This window comes from Saccopteryx leptura, chromosome 13 (assembly GCF_036850995.1).
Source record: "Saccopteryx leptura isolate mSacLep1 chromosome 13, mSacLep1_pri_phased_curated, whole genome shotgun sequence".
Taxonomy (NCBI): Eukaryota; Metazoa; Chordata; class Mammalia; order Chiroptera; family Emballonuridae; genus Saccopteryx; species Saccopteryx leptura.
In genome coordinates, this window is record NC_089515.1 from 53,488,684 (window position 1) to 53,506,800 (window position 18,117).

At 54.5% G+C, this 18,117-nt stretch overlaps 1 protein-coding gene across 3 annotated transcripts in view; it reads right to left on the bottom strand.

Annotated features, from left to right (window-relative positions):
* Window positions 1-18,117, bottom strand: part of ADAMTS17 (ADAM metallopeptidase with thrombospondin type 1 motif 17) — a 209,465-nt gene that overhangs the window by 78,951 nt on the left and 112,397 nt on the right. Inside the window, exons 11-12 of one of the 3 annotated variants that reach the window (XM_066355081.1) lie at window positions 8,270-8,371; window positions 5,820-5,965 (exon numbers count right to left, since the gene is read on the bottom strand). In XM_066355081.1, coding sequence (XP_066211178.1) covers window positions 5,820-5,965; window positions 8,270-8,371 — 248 coding nt within the window. Of the gene's footprint in view, window positions 1-5,819; window positions 5,966-8,269; window positions 8,375-18,117 lie in introns of all 3 variants that reach the window. The other 2 variants (XM_066355080.1, XM_066355082.1) reach the window with 2 other exon arrangements.

The window sequence follows — 18,117 nt, forward strand, 5'->3', positions numbered from 1 at the left end:
GGCATCGGTGAGAAGCTATAAGGACCTAGGAATAAATAAATACATAGTGATGACATCATCAATAGAGATCACAAGCTAATGTGCCCAGAGGGCCTTCATTCTTCCTGCGCTTGGTAACGGTGACCTCACTGAGTCCGCGCAAAGAACCAGAAGCAGTTCCTGGCTGCATCCTTCAGGTGAGCTCAGGTATGTTCAACACCTGCTAAGCGGCTAAGAGGTGGAGCCAAGAGGTGGGGCTGGGAAGGGGGTGGGCCAGGGGCTCTTGAGGCTGGCCCACTGACACCGTCACCTGGGGTGTGATGGGACATCTCAAGGTGCTTCTCCAATATCACCCCCTCATTTCTCCTTGTACCCTAACACACACCAAGGGGAAGGCTAGGTCTAAAACCAAATGGCTGGGGCAGGCACTTCCCAAGTGAGAACACCCAAAATACAGACACACGCCGATGCTCAGCCTGGTGGCTTACCAAGGAAACACCAATAAAAACCCCAGCGAGAGGCAACTCCATGCCCACAAGAACGGTCAGAATGGAGAGGTCCCACCCCACGGAGCATTGGGGAGGACGGAGAACATGTAGAAGTTCGTGGAGGACAGGGCCGTGGCGACAGGATGGCCACTTTGCAAAACCTGGTCCTCACCTGGTCACCCACACCCACACCAGAGGCTACCCCTCCCGCTGAGCCAACATGCACCTGCACAGGTGCGCCCCCCACACACATGACCCTGGCCGAATGTTTCACTGCAATACAGGGGTTTAAAAACAAGGCTGAGAAGGTGGTCAGGGGACTCTGGTGAGAAACTGGAAGTGTAGGGAGAAAGGGGAGTTCTTCTGCGAGTTCCTGCAGGGCTGGGCTGTCCCTGCCGGGGCGGGTCCCCCAGAAACAGGGAGGCAGCAAAGGGCTGCAGAGACGACCAGCATCACCCAGCAGCAGATCTCGGGGGAGGACAGAGGGACGTGTCGCACGGGGGCCGGAGGGAGAGGGGGAGGGAGAGGCCATCTGAGTGGCGTGTTGTTTCCTTGCTCTGCTCTATTCAGTAACGACAGACTGGAGGAGACGGGTCCCAGCAGTGGTCCAGGCGGGATCCCCACCCCGGGCACAGACGAGCTCAGCGGGGAGCCCGCAGTCCCGCCTCCTGCCCTTGAACCGGGGGCTCCTGTGGCTGGTGGCAGGGGCAGGGCACTGCTGGAGGGTTCCAGAAGCCGCACGGGGCTGCTGGCGCCCCTTCAGGGCAGCAGGCACTCTCCTCTTAGGGCCTCCGCCGAAAAGCATCCAAGCAACATGCAACCCTCGGGTCCCAGCGTCAAGAGCGGGGTTTTTAAAAACCAGCCATGTGGACACCAGGTCAGGGGCACAGGGAAAGCACCCAGCCGGGGGTTTCGCTGTGGACACGAGAAAGCCATCGCAGACGTGTGGCTTCACTCCCCCACGCGGCCCAGCGAGTCTCAGGAAGCAGGCAGCCCCTCTTCCGAGGCTCACGGGTGCTGCTCCCCATTGACCTCGATGTTCCTGGCTCCCTCCACTGCCCCTCCCTTCCCGGGCTTCCACACAGCTGGCTCTTCACACGCGAGCACCCGAGTGTCCCAGCCTTCCCATCCCACCCCCACCCCGGCCTCTCTAGCCCTCCGCCAGACCCGCGCCCGCCCCTCGAATGGGGCACCGGCATCTGAATGAGGGCTGACCCTTCCTGCCCAGCAGCCTCTGGCGGAAACTCCCACCCAAAGCTCCGTGAGTGCTGGATGCAGCCACACGGATGGTCCCCAACGGCTTGCCGTCAGCTGGCGAGAAAGGAAAATTCCAACAGCCGGAAAGACCAAGACTGCAGAAAGAAAAGGGGAGGGGTACTCCAGCCATTGTTTTTGGACAGGGCGTAAACCAGCTGCAGAAGACGGGACGGGGGCCAGGAATGGTGCGGAGGGGGGCTGGAGGTGGGAGGGGGAGTGTTCCAGGTCAAGATGTATACAACCGTGAGATGTGGACATCCCTGGGAAATCTCATGGCCGAGCCTGGTGATTTAAGGACTAAAATGGGGAGGGAATGTGGTTTTGGTCAGAGCTTGGCTCCAGGCCACTCCAATCAGCTGTGTTTTGTAATAAGCACCACATCAGGTCATTACACACACACACACACACACACACAACATCACATCAGGTCATTACACACACACACACACACACACACACAGAGGCAGCTGACAAAGGTCATTACACACACACACACACACACACACACACACACACAGAGGCAGCTGACAACGGCTGCCCTGCCGGGACTGTGTTAAGACACTGCCTGTGCCCTGCACCCCCTGGGAGGCACCAGGACTGCGGCAGCCAGCCCTGTCCCCGTCCCCATCCCATTCACCTGGGTGCTTCCTTGAAGGTGAGCCACCCTACGGGACACAAGGAGAGAAAAACCTGCCATTACTCCGCGAAACAGGAAGAAGAGCCACTCTGTCCTTCAAAAGATCGGACAGATGACCAGGGTGTAAATGTTCCAGGAGCAACTCTCCCTTGGGACACCCCAGACCAGGTCAGAGCTCAGAGCTCGTCCTGAGAGGGTACTGAGCACCCCAGCCATGAGCTATGGCTTTGTTGGTGCAGGATGGGTCCCAGCAACGATGACCCTCGTGTGCAGGGGACCTGGACCCTGCCCCTTGGCTCTTCACAGCACCTGGGGCCTCAGGGAAGCAAGGTGGTACCAAGTCTACCTGGGCCACCTTCTTGGCGTGACAACCTTCACGTTTTGAGGGGTTCTGGGGGGCACGGGGCACGCAGAGAAGTGGCTTGGTCTCAGCAGCTGTGCAATCAAGCAGGAGGGTGGTCAGCACATGTGACGGAGGCCACTCTGCTGGACGCACAAAGGTGGGATGGCGCCCGAACAGGTGTGGCCCTCGTGGAGCTCAAAAGCCAGTGGGGAGGGCAGAGCGGAAACCAGTGAACAGACACACAAATAATGTTGAACAGGGACCTCACTGGCAGTTAGTGTGAAGCAGGCAGCCCACCTGGAGCCAGGTGGTTGGGGGAGGAGGCCTGTCTGCCGCAAAGATGTGAACTTGAGCCCCGATGGGGGGCACAAGTGAGATAGGGGGAGGCAGAGGAACACTGATGAGATCCAGAGGTCGGGGCACGTGTCTGAGGAAAGAAAGGAGGTTTCGAGGCTGCAGCAGGCGAATGGGGACCCTTTCACCTAAAGATCAGCCCACCTAGAACCCACCAGTATGACCTGAATTAGAAAAGTAGTCTTGGTTGATATCATTCAGAAACTGTTGATCATATGAAGTAATAATCTCGAATTAGAGCAGACCCTAAAACCAATGACGTGTGTCTTTATAAGAGAAGAAACACACAAAGAGAAGGAGACAGAGGCTGGAGTGACAAGTTTACAAGCACGGATGCCGAAGAATGCCAGCGGTCACCAGGAGCGGGGGTGGGGGCAGGGAGGAAGGACGCACCGAATAGATTCCCCTTCCGAGTTTCGGGAAGGACTCAATCCTCATCCCCGGTGACACTTTGATTTCAGACTTCTGGTTTCCCAGCTATGAGGGAAGATGCCGTCCTGTGGTCACTTACGGTGGCAGCCCCAGGAAAGGGAGACTGAGGCCGTGGTCCCGAGTGTGGCTTTTATCCTAAGCGCAGCGGGCAATGACGGGCAGGGCTGGGTTTGGGCTTCTGTGGACGTCCCTGGCTTTGTGCGGAGGACAAACCTGGGGGCGGGGCTGGCGGGTAGGAAGCAGGAAGGCCCACGATCAAGTCTGAAGGGGCAGTGGAGCCCGCTGCTCAATTCCAAACCTGGCCCGCCACACCCAGCTGTGTGACCTTGGGCAAGTCACCTCACTGCTCTGGGACTTGGTTCCTAATCTGTACGATGGGGACGCAAAGACGACCTCTCCCATAGGACAGCATTACCTTCTTCCTTGAGGTCACATGACCAATACCCACCAACTGGCCAGGCCCAGAGCTCAGGGCTGTGGTTCCAAACCCAGAGCTTTCTTCTCAGGGTCAGAGGACGAGAACTCCTTTAACCTCGACACAGAGTAATGTCACAACTGAAACTGCTCTCCGTTAACTCCTCACCATTTAGCTAGGTAGGGTATCTAATCATTTACCCATCAGAGACGGTTAATGTTGTGTCAGCTTGACTGGCCACAAGATACCCAGATTAAACATTATTTCTGGATCAGATTAGCATTTGAATTGGTGGGCTTGAAAAAGTAGGTCCTCCTTCCCAAAGCTGTGGACACCGTCCACTCCACTGAGGGCCAGAATGGAACAGAAGGTGGGATTTGTCTCCTGCCCTCTCTGCGCTGGGACAACTCCTCTCATCTCCTCTGGTCCTGGCTGTCAGGTCTTCAGACTCTGATCGATCAGACCACTGGCTTCCCTGAGTCTCATGGGACTTCTCAGCTCTCATAATCATGCGAGCCAATAAATACATCTATCTGTCCATCTGTCTATCCATCATCCATCCATCCATCCATCCGTCCATTCATCATCCATCCATCCACCCATTCATCCATTCACTCATCATCTCTCCATCCATCCATCCATCCATCCATCATCCATCCATCCATCCATCGTCTATCCATCCATCCATCATCCATCCATCATCCATCCATCATCCATCCATCCATCATCTATCCATCATCTATCCATTCATGCATCTATCATCCATCCCATGCACCAATCCTCTATTCATTCTGTTTCTCTGGAAAATCCCAATATATCCTCAATGCTTCCAATTAAGAAGTCATTCCTAAAAGATAAAACACCTCTCCTGTGTTAGGCACCGTGTTGAGGCCCACAGGAAAACATTTTAATAAGACAAAATACATGATACCCATCCTGACAGCACTCCTAGAAAAAAAAAACCCATAGTAAATGGTGTTCCTGGTATTGACTAACTGTGAGCACAGATTTCTCTTCAAGCCAGAGGCTCTGTCCATGGACCCGTGGAATCACCGAGAGGTTTAAAACATCCAGTTCCTGGGTCCCACCCTGGGGCTGGGGATTTATTTGGCCTGGGAGACAGCCAGGGCATTGGGGTTTTTTAAGCACAAGAGGTATTTGCTAATTATACATCAACATGACTTAATTGTGGAGAGCAAGCAATCCTACGTAGCCATAATTCATAATGTGCTCGTTTACAAAATTAATGTGATGCAGCTGAGAACACAGGAGACCTAGAATGGACCAATTAGAGGAATATTTTTTAAAAATCAGGAATTTCAAGCATAGAAGAGAAAAAAAAAACCCTGTGTGCTGAAGGAATTGTCACTGAGCACAAAACCTCACCCTGGGCTCTCAGAAACCAGCCTGCCGGGGTAAACAGGAGTCGGGTGTCACTCCGGTCGATACAAGGAAGCCCATGGGGGGAAAAACTAAAGAAAAAGAACCTAAAACAAATATCCAAAACTATTTCCAGCCACACAGTTCTAAGAGGACAGCTTCAAAACAATGTGGAGGAACAGAACACAGACCCCACAGACGCTCTGTGACTCAGCCACAGTCAGCTCCAAGGTTGGCCTCCTCCTCCGGCAAGCCCACAGGCTTCCCTGGGATGACCCTTGGCGGAGGTGGCCCTCCGGTGCCTCTGGAACCCTTTCCACCAGGGCTCGGGTGAGGAGCAGGGAGCCAGCCCACAGGGCGCCCCCATTCACAGAAAGAGCTCTGCCCACCCCCACAGGCCTGGCACAGACACCACGCCATGCCCCGGCCGCCCCGGGCCCTTGGAGCGTTTCATTCCCCTGAAGCTCCACGTCTCCCTGGGAGGGAGACAGACGGCTCAGGCAGTGGGAACAAGGCAGGGCGGAAGGCACTCACGGCGGGTTGTCGCACTTCCTCTGCCGGAAGCGGGCCCCTGTCCCGCAGGTGCGGCTGCACATGCTCCAGACGCTCCAGGGGCTCCAGTCTCCGTCCACGTGCTCCGGGATGGGCGTCTTGCTCACGCACTCTCCAGCGCGGCACCACTGAAACACAGCCATCGCGGACCATGAACAATCCCCACACTGCCCCCACACTGCTCTGTGTGCAATCCCCACACTGCTTCGCGTGCAATCCCCACACTGCCCCCCACACTGCTCCACTGCAATCCCCACGCCGCCCACACACTGCTCTGCGTGCAATCCCCACATGCTCTGCGTGCAATCCCCACGTGCTCTGCGTGCAATCCCCACGTGCTCTGCGTGCAATCCTCACGTGCTCTGCGTGCAATCCCCACGTGCTCTGCGTGCAATCCCCACGTGCTCTGCGTGCAATCCCCACGTGCTCTGCGTGCAATCCCCACATGTTCTGCGTGCAATCCCCACATGCTCTGCGTGCAATCCCCACATGCTCTGCGTGCAATCCCCACATGTTCTGCGTGCAATCCTCACGTGCTCTGCGTGCAATCCCCACATGCTCTGCGTGCAATCCCCACATGTTCTGCGTGCAATCCCCACACTGCCCCCCACACTGCTCCACTGCAATCCCCACACTGCCCCCCACACTGCTCCACTGCAATCCCCACGCCGCCCACACACTGCTCTGCGTGCAATCCCCACATGCTCTGCGTGCAATCCCCACATGCTCTGCATGCAATCCCCACATGTTCTGCGTGCAATCCCCACATGCTCTGCATGCAATCCCCACATGTTCTGCGTGCAATCCCCACATGCTCTGCATGCAATCCCCACATGTTCTGCGTGCAATCCCCACATGCTCTGCGTGCAATCCCCACATGTTCTGCGTGCAATCCCCACATGCTCTGCGTGCAATCCCCACATGTTCTGCGTGCAATCCCCACACTGCTCCACTGCAATCCCCATGCTGCCCACACACTGCTCTGCGTGCAATCCCCACATGCTCTGCGTGCAATCCCCACGCCACCCTTACATTGCTCCACTGCAATCCCCACACCGCCCACACACTGCTCCACTGCAATCCCCACGCTGCCCACACACTGCTCCACTGCAATCCCATGCTCTGCGTGCAATCCCCACACTGCTCTGCATGCAATCCCCACACTGCTCCACTGCAATCCCCACGCCGCCCACACACTGCTCTGCGTGCAATCCCCACATGCTCTGCATGCAATCCCCACACCGCCCCCCACACTGCTCCACTGCAATCCCCACGCCGCCCACACACTGCTCTGCGTGCAATCCCCACATGCTCTGCATGCAATCCCCACACCGCCACCCACACTGCTCCACTGCAATCCCCACGCCGCCCACACACTGCTCTGCGTGCAATCCCCACATGCTCTGCATGCAATCCCCACACCGCCCCCCACACTGCTCCACTGCAATCCCCACGCCGCCCACACACTGCTCTGCGTGCAATCCCCACATGCTCTGCATGCAATCCCCACACCGCCCCCCACACTGCTCCACTGCAATCCCCACGCTGCTCCCACACCACTCGGTGTGACTTAAGTCAACGCCGACTACTAGGGGGCAGTGCCTGCCTGCAGTCCATACCCGCTCAACCTGACACCAGCATCCCTTGGGGGATTGGGTTCTGCCCTAAACTTCCACGTGCAATGGGCCCCACTAGGGCTCCCGAGGAGACCTGGGCTTCCGCAAACTGGCCTGACAGTGAGCGCATCTCCCTGAAGGGCCGCGCTCCCTAGCTCTGTGGGTTCGAACTTGGGGTTGGGTCTGGCGCTTGGAGACCCGGCCCCAAGTGGGTGCACCCTGGTTCCTTCTGAGGATGAAAGAAAGCCAGTCCCCTAAAAATGAACCTCCCCAATGCACGTGGCCCAAACCCTGACACAGGAGAGCTGACTGAGGCATGCTTAGTCGTGGTGTCTCCCTCAGTCCACGCGGCCGGACTCGGGAGCACGCCTGGCCCCGGGGACCCTATTCCCCAGCACGCGCTGGAAGCAGAGACCAGGCTGTGGGCTCATGCTCCTGACTGCTGGCTGCACGGGGACAGGACAGCCGCTCCCATTAAACCCACTGTATGAGAGGAGGGCATCCATTTGTCTCTCTGAGGTCTACGGAGCTCAAGGTTGTCGGGGAAATCCACTTGTGTGACAAAAGGAGTTTATGTAACAAAAAGAGTAAGTAAATGATTCTTGCATCTTATAAGGCAAAAAATAAAAAATGTGATCATGGAAGTGGCCCTCTGCCCAGAGTGGGCTCCACGGGCATTTCTGGGGTGGTGTGGGGTGGGAACCCAGCGGATTCTTTAGGGGCTCCCAAAAACAGTGTGGCCGGCCTCTCGGGAGACGCACCCAGTGCCTGGGCCATAGGGCCACCTGTCGCGGAAGTGGCGGGAGGCGGGGTTACCTTGTCTGCCCCACACTCGGTGCCATCCAGGGGTGGGTCCAGCTTGGTCTTGCAAGAGGTGTCCCCTTCCACCAGGCACCACAGTCCAGCGCACATCAGGTGCTGCTGACAAGGGAAGAGTGTGACTGTGGAGAACACCGCATGCGGGTCACAGCGGGGCTCGCCAGGGTGCCGTGACCAGTCTGCACGTGGGATTTGAAACGGGAAGGGAAGAAGGGGAGTCCTGAATCGGGAAGGGGGGTCAGAAAAGAAAAAAGGATTATAACGGTATATCATCTCCACTGGTTCCCTAGCACAACAGATTTCTGTGCATTCACTCCCATGGAATCCCTTCAGGAGCCACGAACACACGGGCTCCTTCCACTTAACACGGGGAGATACAGCACCCGCAGGGGGAACTTGCAGGAAGGGGCAGCTCTGGACCAGAGACTGGGGGCTGGTCATTATACAGTCCCCAGAATTGAAGACTCATGGCCCCCCCCGGGGGTTCAAGAGACCACCTTCAGTTCCCCTGTGGTCACCTGGCTCCTAGCTCAGTGGAGCGAGGCATTTCTCAGAGCAGTTTCACTTCTAAACGGGCGCATATATACAATGCAAACAATTCTTCTAAAGCAAACACAGGCATTTAAAAATACAGACTCCCACGTACAGGAAGAGGAAACAGACATGGACAGAGTGCCCAGGACGAGGCAGTTGATGACAACAACTGAAGCAGACACAGCCAGTGTCCTTCCTGTCTGCCTTGGTTTCCCCTGTGGGACTCAGGGCAGACGGTGTCTGCACACATGGCCTGTTGCTTCCAGACTCTCCCTGCTGGAGGCCACCTTGGCCACGGCATGACCCTGGACCACGAGGGTGTGGGAGCAGGAGTGGGTAGCTCCGAGGTGAGTTCCACCCGTGTCCCAGAGTCCCGGCAGCAGGATGGCCCCGTGGTCACCTACCCGTCGGTGCACCCCTGCCGCCTCTCCTCTCCCCTCCCACGTCCCTGGCCCCTCGCTGTGCTTCCTGGGATCACCTCCCAGATAAACTACTTGCACCCAAATCCTTGCCTCGTGGTCTGAAAATTGAGACCAGATGTACTTAAGTCTCTTTTAAAGACAGAGTGTTTCCAAGATGCCAAACCCAATCATAGCAGGGGCAGGGGGAGTGGGGGACGACAAAATCCAAGCTGAAGCCAAGCAATGTCACCCTCCCCCGGCTGGAGGGCCCTGGGAGTGCACACCGGGCAGGGTGAGGGTCAAGGGTCCCCGCGCAGCTCTGGGCAGTCACGGCGGGGCTCGCCAAGGGTGTGTCGAACTCAGCTCCAAGGTCCGGCATTCCAAGTAATTTCAAACATCTGCACGGAAGACACGGGCTGTCTGCTCTGCTTCTAGTGTCAAAGAAAGGTTGCTAAGTGGGACGGACAGAGGTGAAGGAGAGAAAGGGCAGGCAAGCGGAGCCGGGAGTACGGGCTTTGACAAAGAGCGCAGGAAAGCCCCAGCTCCTTCTCAGTTTCCAAGGGTGTCCAGGCTGCTCTCGGCCCCGAACACAGGTGATGGTTCCAGCAGAACACGGCGCATTTGGGTTCAGAAAAGCCCCCACATCCCCATTACTGTTCACCCCCCCTCGACAGAACACACCTGCCGGCCGGCCCCATAAAGACGGACTGCGCCTCCTTGGTATGTGTCTGATTCCACGCGCTCTGACCCTGAGACACGTGTTCTGGGAACAGGGCTGACCCCAGGAAGTGGCTTTATGGGGCAGGAGCGCTTGGGATTAGGAGACGTCACTGGCCCTCCAGGAGAGAAAGGGGAAAGATTGCGTACACCGTTTATTAGGCGTTTTATAGACGGCGCGTTCCCGTAAAACTTTTCTACATTGTTAAAAAGGAAAGGAGAATGAAGTCAGGCAAAGACTTCCCCACCAGAATGCAGAGGGGATGGACGATAAAAGGGAAACATTCATGAATGATACCATAGTACAATGAAGAGCTTCTGCTTCCCAGAAGGCAACTGCAAGAAAGGGAGAGAAGATACTTATACTACATGGGAGAGATGTCTGTCATGCATCGGACCAACAAAAAATTTGTATGCAGAATACATTCAGCCTGACCAGGTGGTGGCACAGTGGATAGAGCATTGGGCCAGGATGCGGAGGACCCAGGTTCAAAACCCAAGGTCGCTGGCTTGAGCGTGGGCTCATCCAGCATGGGGTCGGTGGCTTGAGCCCAAGGTCACTGTCTTGAGCAAAGGGTCACCCGCTCGCTCTGTTGTAGCCCCCCCAGTCAGGCACATAATGAGAAAGCAATCAATGAATAACTAAGGTGCCACAACGAAGAATTGATGCTTCTCATCTCTCTCCCTTCCTGTCAGTCCCTATATGTCCCTCTTTCTGTCTCTCACTGTCTCTGTCACATAAAAAAACAACAACATATATTTATATATATATTAAACAAAAACAAAACCTTCTACAGATCAATTAAGAAACAGACCCAGGGCCCTGGCCGGTTGGCTCAGCGGTAGAGCGTCGGCCTGGCGTGCGGGGGACCCGGGTTCGATTCCCGGCCAGGGCACATAGGAGTGGTGCCCATTTGCTTCTCCACCCCCCTCCCTCCTTCCTCTCTCTCTCTTCCCCTCCCGCAGCCAAGGCTCCATTGGAGCAAAGATGGCCCGGGCGCTGGGGATGGCTCCTTGGCCTCTGCCCCAGGCACTAGAGTGGCTCTGGTCGCAACAGAGCGACGCCCCGGAGGGGCAGAGCGTCGCCCCCTGGTGGGCGTGCCGGGTGGATCCCGGTTGGGAGCATGCGGGAGTCTGTCTGTCTGTCTCTCCCCGTTTCCAGCTTCAGAAAAATACAAAAAAAAAAAAAAAAAAAAGAAACAGACCCAGGAGAAAAATGGGCGAGAGACTTAAACAGACACTTCACGAAAGAAGATACCTAAACATACAAGATGGCCAGTAAGCATATGAACAGGTGACCAGTTTTATCAGTCACCGGGGGTGGGGGGGGAAGCAAATTCAACTCATCACCAGAGACCTACACAAGCTCCCACCAGAAAGAACGGCTAGAAGCGGAGATGGAGAATGCCGAGTGTGGCAAGGGTGCGTGTGATAAGAACTCAAACCGAGGGGGAGATCCTCACTGGGCTCAAAAACTCTGGAAATCTCTACGGCGGTTTTGCCGAAGACATGCACATTCTGGCAGCTAGCGGGTCCACTCCGGGGCACGCATCCGACAGAAACGTGTGAGTGTGCCCACCAAGGCGCCATCAGGAACACTCACGGCAACAGGATTGGGGGATCAGTCCCAACGTTGAGAACAGCCCAAATGCCCATCAACAGCAAAACAAATAAGTTGTGGTCTATTAGAACAACAGAATCCTATAATGATTCTTTTTCTATGATGCCCAAAATCCAGTAAGGGAAAACTAGAGTGATGGGAACCAGGATAGTGGCTACCTTTCTGATCTGTACAAAAACGAAGACAGAGGGGGATGAGCTGAAAAGGTGACTGAAGAGTGACAGCCTCTGACCCTGGGTTGGCCACCAGCCCTGCTCTCTGTGCCCAAGGCAAGCAATCACTGCTGGACAAATGGGGCAGACCGCCAACGCTTGTTACTCGGATACCTTTTAAATGGATAGCTGGCATCTGTGTGTCATGCTCTGACGGATGACAAAGTGCTCTGACATTGGTCATCCTGAGGCTCCCCTCCGACGTGGGAGGCAGGGAGGATGGGCTTTGTCTATTGTTTGCACTTCTCCAAGGAGGAGGCGGACGTTGGCGGAGGTCAAGGGCCTGATCTAGGTCCGAAGCACAGGACAGGGAGCTTGCCTCCCAAGGTTCCTATCCTGATCCCTGGCCCATGTGGTGGTTCCGCAGGCAGGTTCACATTATGAAAATGAAGCAAGCGCCAAACTTGTGATTGGTGCACATTTCTGTATGCATGTTCTATTTTGATGAAGCTATTTACTTAAAGAATGAAAGCAGGGGGAGAGAAAAAAGAGAAGGAAGGGAGGAAGGAAGGGAAGGAGGGAGGAAAGAAGGAAAGAAGAATACACAAGAAAGAAAAAAATAGAAATGCATGCTCAGAGTGGTGATGGGAGATTGTGGCCCTGACTTGTCACAGGAAGAATCAGGAATGCATAAGGAAATTATAAGGCTAAACCATGAGTGTGGGAAGTAATATCTCAGAACAGGGGAGAGACACTGTGTGGTGAGGAGTCTCAGGAGATACACACACACACACACACACACACACACACACACACACACACACACACTTACTTCTCTCATAAGGAGACAGCCCTGGCTCTCTCCATGAACATCTATAATTAGCTGGTCCAGAAATAACTCGAGGATGAACAATAGTGGAAAATAACCCAGGATCTATTCTAGACTAAGATCGTACAGACCAACAAGGGAGAGAGAACGGGGGTGGGGAGGAGAGAGCAGGGAGCCACACTCGCTGGATGGGACGGTCACAGAATGACGACAAATAGTGCGCAATCATATGGGTGCTCCTTTTTCAAAAATATAGTAATGGTGTCTTTTTTATCTCTGCACTTGAAAAAAGCAAAAAATACACATGTACTTGGGGAAAAGCGGGGCAGAGGTCAAAGGGGGACAACATTTAAACCATCACAACTTGGATGAGGAACGCCTGAGAAAATCAAGTCAGTTGACTGACGGGGACGACACTGAAAGCAGCACAAAGGTCTCGTCTCCTAACACATGGGGAGGTGAATGGAGTAGCTGATGATTGAGGGAAAGGAACTATAGTAAAAAGGAAATGAATAAATAACTCCAAAAAAAAAACAAAAAACAAACAACAGGAAATGACAGCTATAGAAGACACACTTTTGAGATCTGACATCAGCATAGGTAGGAGCCAGGTAGGGTGGGGCTTCTATTCCCCCCCCACACACACACAGACTTTTCCAACGAGGTGGCAGATGTCTGTGAGGGTCAAGGGCTCTGAGCTGGGTTAGTTAGAGGCACAGGGATTCCTAAAGAAGAATAAATACGACAGTAACGTAACAGGGACAGTATTTGAATATAAATTCGAGACCATATCCTACAATGAAAATAAAGACCTCAGTCTCAGATTGAAAAGCAAAGCCCTGTTCCAGGAAAAAAAAAAAAAAAAATAGCCAAGAAGGATGAATGCAGAGGCACATCCTGACAGGGTCACCGGACTTCACCGGTAAAGCCAAAGGCGTTCGGGACAGCTCAGCGGCAGGTCATGTCACCAAACGTGGGTAGACACCAGGCTACCGGCGATGTCTCCACAGCAGCCCCGGGGGCCAGAGGTAGTGGGGTGATGCTGAGAAAGTTACGGGACAGAAAAGGCGATCCGAGACGTCTCAGTCCACTCAACTGTGGCTCAAGTATTTGGGCAACAGAAAAATATTAGGAACATACAGAGTTGAATCTCTTTCTTTTTGGAGAAAAGACTTTGGTCAATGAAGAAGTAAATGAGAAACCCATGGCAGAAGAACCAGAGTGAGTACCGGTCACAGCACAGATCGAAACCAGTGGGGACTCAGGCGAACGACCCGCGCGAGTTACCCCATCAGCTCGGACAAGGCAACGATGACACAGATCGAAGGGGACTTGGGCAGGAGGTCTGAGTTCCTCAGAAGACAGACACCACGGCCCATGCGTTTGAAGCTTGACCCTGTTTTCCTTCGACTGACTGTGTCTCTTTCGAGTCCTCGTGAGGTTGTTCTGACCTGCCCTCACGGGCACCCGTGGGGTGGCGCTCTGACTCAGAACACTGAGAGGGGTTTCGAGGTGAAACACCTCGGAAACGTGTTGCTGATTACACAAGCCAGAAGGGGGTAGACTAAAAACGCTAAGAGCTGGATGAGAAAGTGACTAGTCCGGATTTTCCATGCCGACAACCACAGTTTGAAGCCTTCCCCCTGGTGGGCATGCCAAATCCCATTTCTGGAAGGTTCCATGAGTCCCGGATCTGGTCACCCCTTCCATGTTCCTGAAGGTTGCAAAGAGATCATCACCTGATAGGAGCCACGTGGGGGGGGGGGGCTGCATCTGGGTGAGGCCAGGGCCAGGGTCCCCAGGCCCTCAGCTGGCCGGGGGTGGGGGGCGGACCAGAAATGAGGGGCAGCACATAAGTTGGGCAGCTGGAGTGTTCTCTGAGGAGGCGGTCTACTATAAACATTCAAACACTTCTGGAAAATTGGGGCCATCTGCTGCCAAAGTCCAACAGTTCTGAGAGAGGCTGCAGCTGCCGGGCCGGAAGCTGGGCCCGAGGCGGGCAGGACGGCTTTGAACCTGGCCTGCCCCCTCCCCCTGCCCCGCTGGCTGTCTGAGGGGCAGGGCCAGGCTCCCGGCCGCCTGGCCGGCTGCCCGCCCACTCTGGCTCTTCGGCTGGGCACGCGGGTGGTAAAGGGGCAGGTTTCATGTAGGTCTGCCGGCCGGCTGGCCTGGCTATTCCCACACCGAGCGGGGCCTGAAGCTCCCAGGGAAGCCGTGTTAAAAGAAATACCTGAAACCCATCCCAGAGACTCTGACAGGGAAGATCCGGAGCACAGCACAGAAACTTCTGACGGTTCCTGCAGGAGACTCGAGGGACCCACCGTGCTTAGCAACACCAGCGTCAGAGAAAAGGTCGCTGTTGTTCAAGGTGGACTTCTGATGCCCCGGGCTTCCTGCGTACCACGGGGATCTTTACCGAGGAAGGGACTGAGAAGTGCACATCGGTGGTCACAATACAGTCACGGGACGCACAGTTCAGCAGAGGGAACACAGCCAACAACAGTGCCGTAACCACACAGGGCGCCACGTGGGTGCTGGAAATACCGAGGGCGGGGGACACATTTGGTCAAGGACACGATTGTCCGACCACTGTGTTGTACATCTGAAATGAATACCGAATAATACAAAAAATAAACTGTAAAATTGAAAGATAACGTAGTTTTTAAAAAAGATGCCCATGGGCACGTCTGTGGGACGTGGCTTTGATACTGGACGTGGGAATGCAATCAGTCCCTGGGGGTCAGAAGCGCCCGGAGCACCAGGAGGACGGGCGGGGACACAGACGCCGGAAAGCGGGCCCTGACCACGAGTTCGACAGCTGAACAGCAACCGCCTCTCCCACCGGCTCCACCAAATGAGGCTGCGGGGAAGAACACCACCAGCCAGCCTCACGACTTCACCCTCGTCACAGCCTCCAGCTGTGGGAGGAGCATCATTCTTCCCATTTGGCAGATTGGTAGACTGAGGCACAGAGAGACTATGTAACATGTTCCAGAGGCAGGATATGTCCCCCGGGCAGCCCGACATGAGAGCCTCTCTCCCTTTTCCACCACAGTGCGACATGGACAGTGCCTCCAGGCTGTCCGGAGAGGCCAGGAGGATGAAATGGGAAACAGCAAAGGGGTGGACGTGAGGTAGGAAAAGAGGCACAAGACCCCCAAACGCCCCTTCCCACCCCAGTCACTCTTGTCCTCCTGAGACAACTGGCTTCCGGAGTAAAATAGAGCAAGATGCTCATCCCAGTCCACTGTGAATGCCACAGACACAGACATGCTTGCGGTCAAGTCAGGGGGGAGGAGACACACTGATAGCTCTTCCACGGCGAGAAGGGGTCAGGATGACCACGGCCGGGATGGTGCCCAGCCTCCATCTCCTCTTCCGTCCTCGGGAGCCGCGCCAGACTCTTCCTCTGAGCCGCCCCTGCCTCCTCCTGGCCTCACCCTGTCTCACCCGGCACAATGTCTGTGCTTCAACAACTTGATCAAGTCTTGTTCAAGCCTGACTCTGCTCTGCAGCGACTGCGGACAGAGATGGGAGGAACTTGTCACAAAAAAAAAAGAAAAGAAAAAGAAAAAGAGGGATTGGGCTAATTGGGTCAAGTCTGTTTTCCCTCGCTAATAAATATTTACTACCCACTGTTTATAACGTTTAGGTTTGGACTTTCTTGAAATGCTTCATTGAATTAAAAACATCACATTACCATTGGCTAAAAGAGGAGACAGCTCTATTTGCCAATAACTTCGGCAACAAATGCCAGCGATCGGATGCCAATTTTTCTTTTTTCTTTTGGAGTTCTTATTTCCACGGACAGCTTTCAGCCTTACAATACCAGCCTTCTGCAGATGTAAAAAAAAAAAAAAAAGAGCCAGTGGCGGTGGTACGGGGTTCTCCAGGGCCCTAGAAGCGAGGACGGACTCCGTCCTGGGCTTCTTCTGGTTCCGTGGTGTGCGGAAGCTTCAGCAGGCGGGAAGCTGATTGCCGTCTGAAGCCAGGCTGCTCCCCAAGTCAACTGCAGTAGCTAGTGTCTTTCCAACATTATTCACCATAGACTTTCAGGCAAGGAAACGGCTTTGCATTTGCACCGGTCTTTAATGGCTCCAAGCGGTGAATGCCAAAGGAAGGAGGACCTACGTGGAGGTCCTACGGAAGTAGGTTCTGCATTTAAACTTCCACCGAAAAAAGAGTTGTATCTCCCGCTAGCCAGCAATGCACAGGGTGGGGGTGGGGGGGTCAGGGCAGATGCTGGCCCGCCACTGCCTGGCACCCAGAGCCGGGCATCAAAGGGCAACTCCGAGCCCCTCCTCAGAGTAACATTTGTCCATGCACAATGGAAAAAGTACATGAGATGACCCAGAAAGCAATTCAACTCGAACAGCATTCAAAGCACAGAAATCACGACAAACGTGTAAGATAGTAATGCGTGTGTTTCTTTGTCAACACATTCCATAACAAAATCTGGCCCCTTGGTCTACTGAGGACTGTATTTTTTGAAGTAGTGGTGAGGGTAAGTGATATTCTGATATTTCAGCTACAACAGTCACACAGTATAAAAAAAACAACAACCATCGGTGATCCCTGATCACGTGACCAGTCACGGGTGCCATGGCCATGGGTGTGGCTTATGCCCACGTTTCATACTTGAAGGGGATACCCACTCCAGTTATAGGTCAGAGAAGAAAGCAGACCGCATGTCTTTCCTGTTCACTGTTCACAAATCCTCTGATCACCGGCCCATGGACCCTCGCTACTTTGTATCAATACAATAATAACAATGTGTCCATGGGAAACGTGACACCCCCACCCACCCCGTCCCGGCTGCCCGAGACGATGCGCCCCTAACTTTCTACCGGAATGAGCTTTGGTCCTTCACAAAGTGAAAACTCGGCCCACCTGTGGGCATGCTGGTATTTTTTTCCTCCTTCAAACATCCTCTCTACACTTCCTTTTTCTTCTTAGCGTTCATGATCTATGTTCCAGGGATAAAGGGTTCAACTCCTCCGTCCATGTGTGTTCCGTGGTTTTCATTCCTCCGGCGGTGCTCCACACCTGTTAGAGCTCATTCTTGTTTTCTTTTCTGCAATAGGCTGAACGTTCTAGAAACACCCAAGACAGGAGATTCGCACGTGCCCTGCTGGCCGTGTGAACGTCCGGGTTCTTTCCCGGGCGGCTCCCTGACCGCTCTGCCGAGTGCGGCCCGCTGAGCACCCTGTCGGTGGACCTTTCCGTCGGCAGCTCGGTCTTTGGGGGAGCCCGGTCCTCGGGAACGCCGACAGTGTCCCTAACTGCCGGGCCTGAGTGCGGTTTTTTTTTTTGTTTGTTTTTTTTTTTTTTTCTGAGTGCGGTTTTTAAGAAAGTTCCTCCAGATTTTTGGAGCTGCAGTGCGTTCACTATCTTCGTTCCCTTAAATCTCTTGGCTAGAGTTGTTTTTCTTTCTTTTTTCACAATACCTAGGAAGTAGTAGTTTTTATTCCCCCCCCCCCCCTTTGAATGGGCTGCACGTGATTTAGAGCATTTTATCTAGAAGTGGGCATCACAGTTCCCTCTTGGACAGCTGGAGACGCCATGAGACGTCACGATGTCCTTGGTGTGAT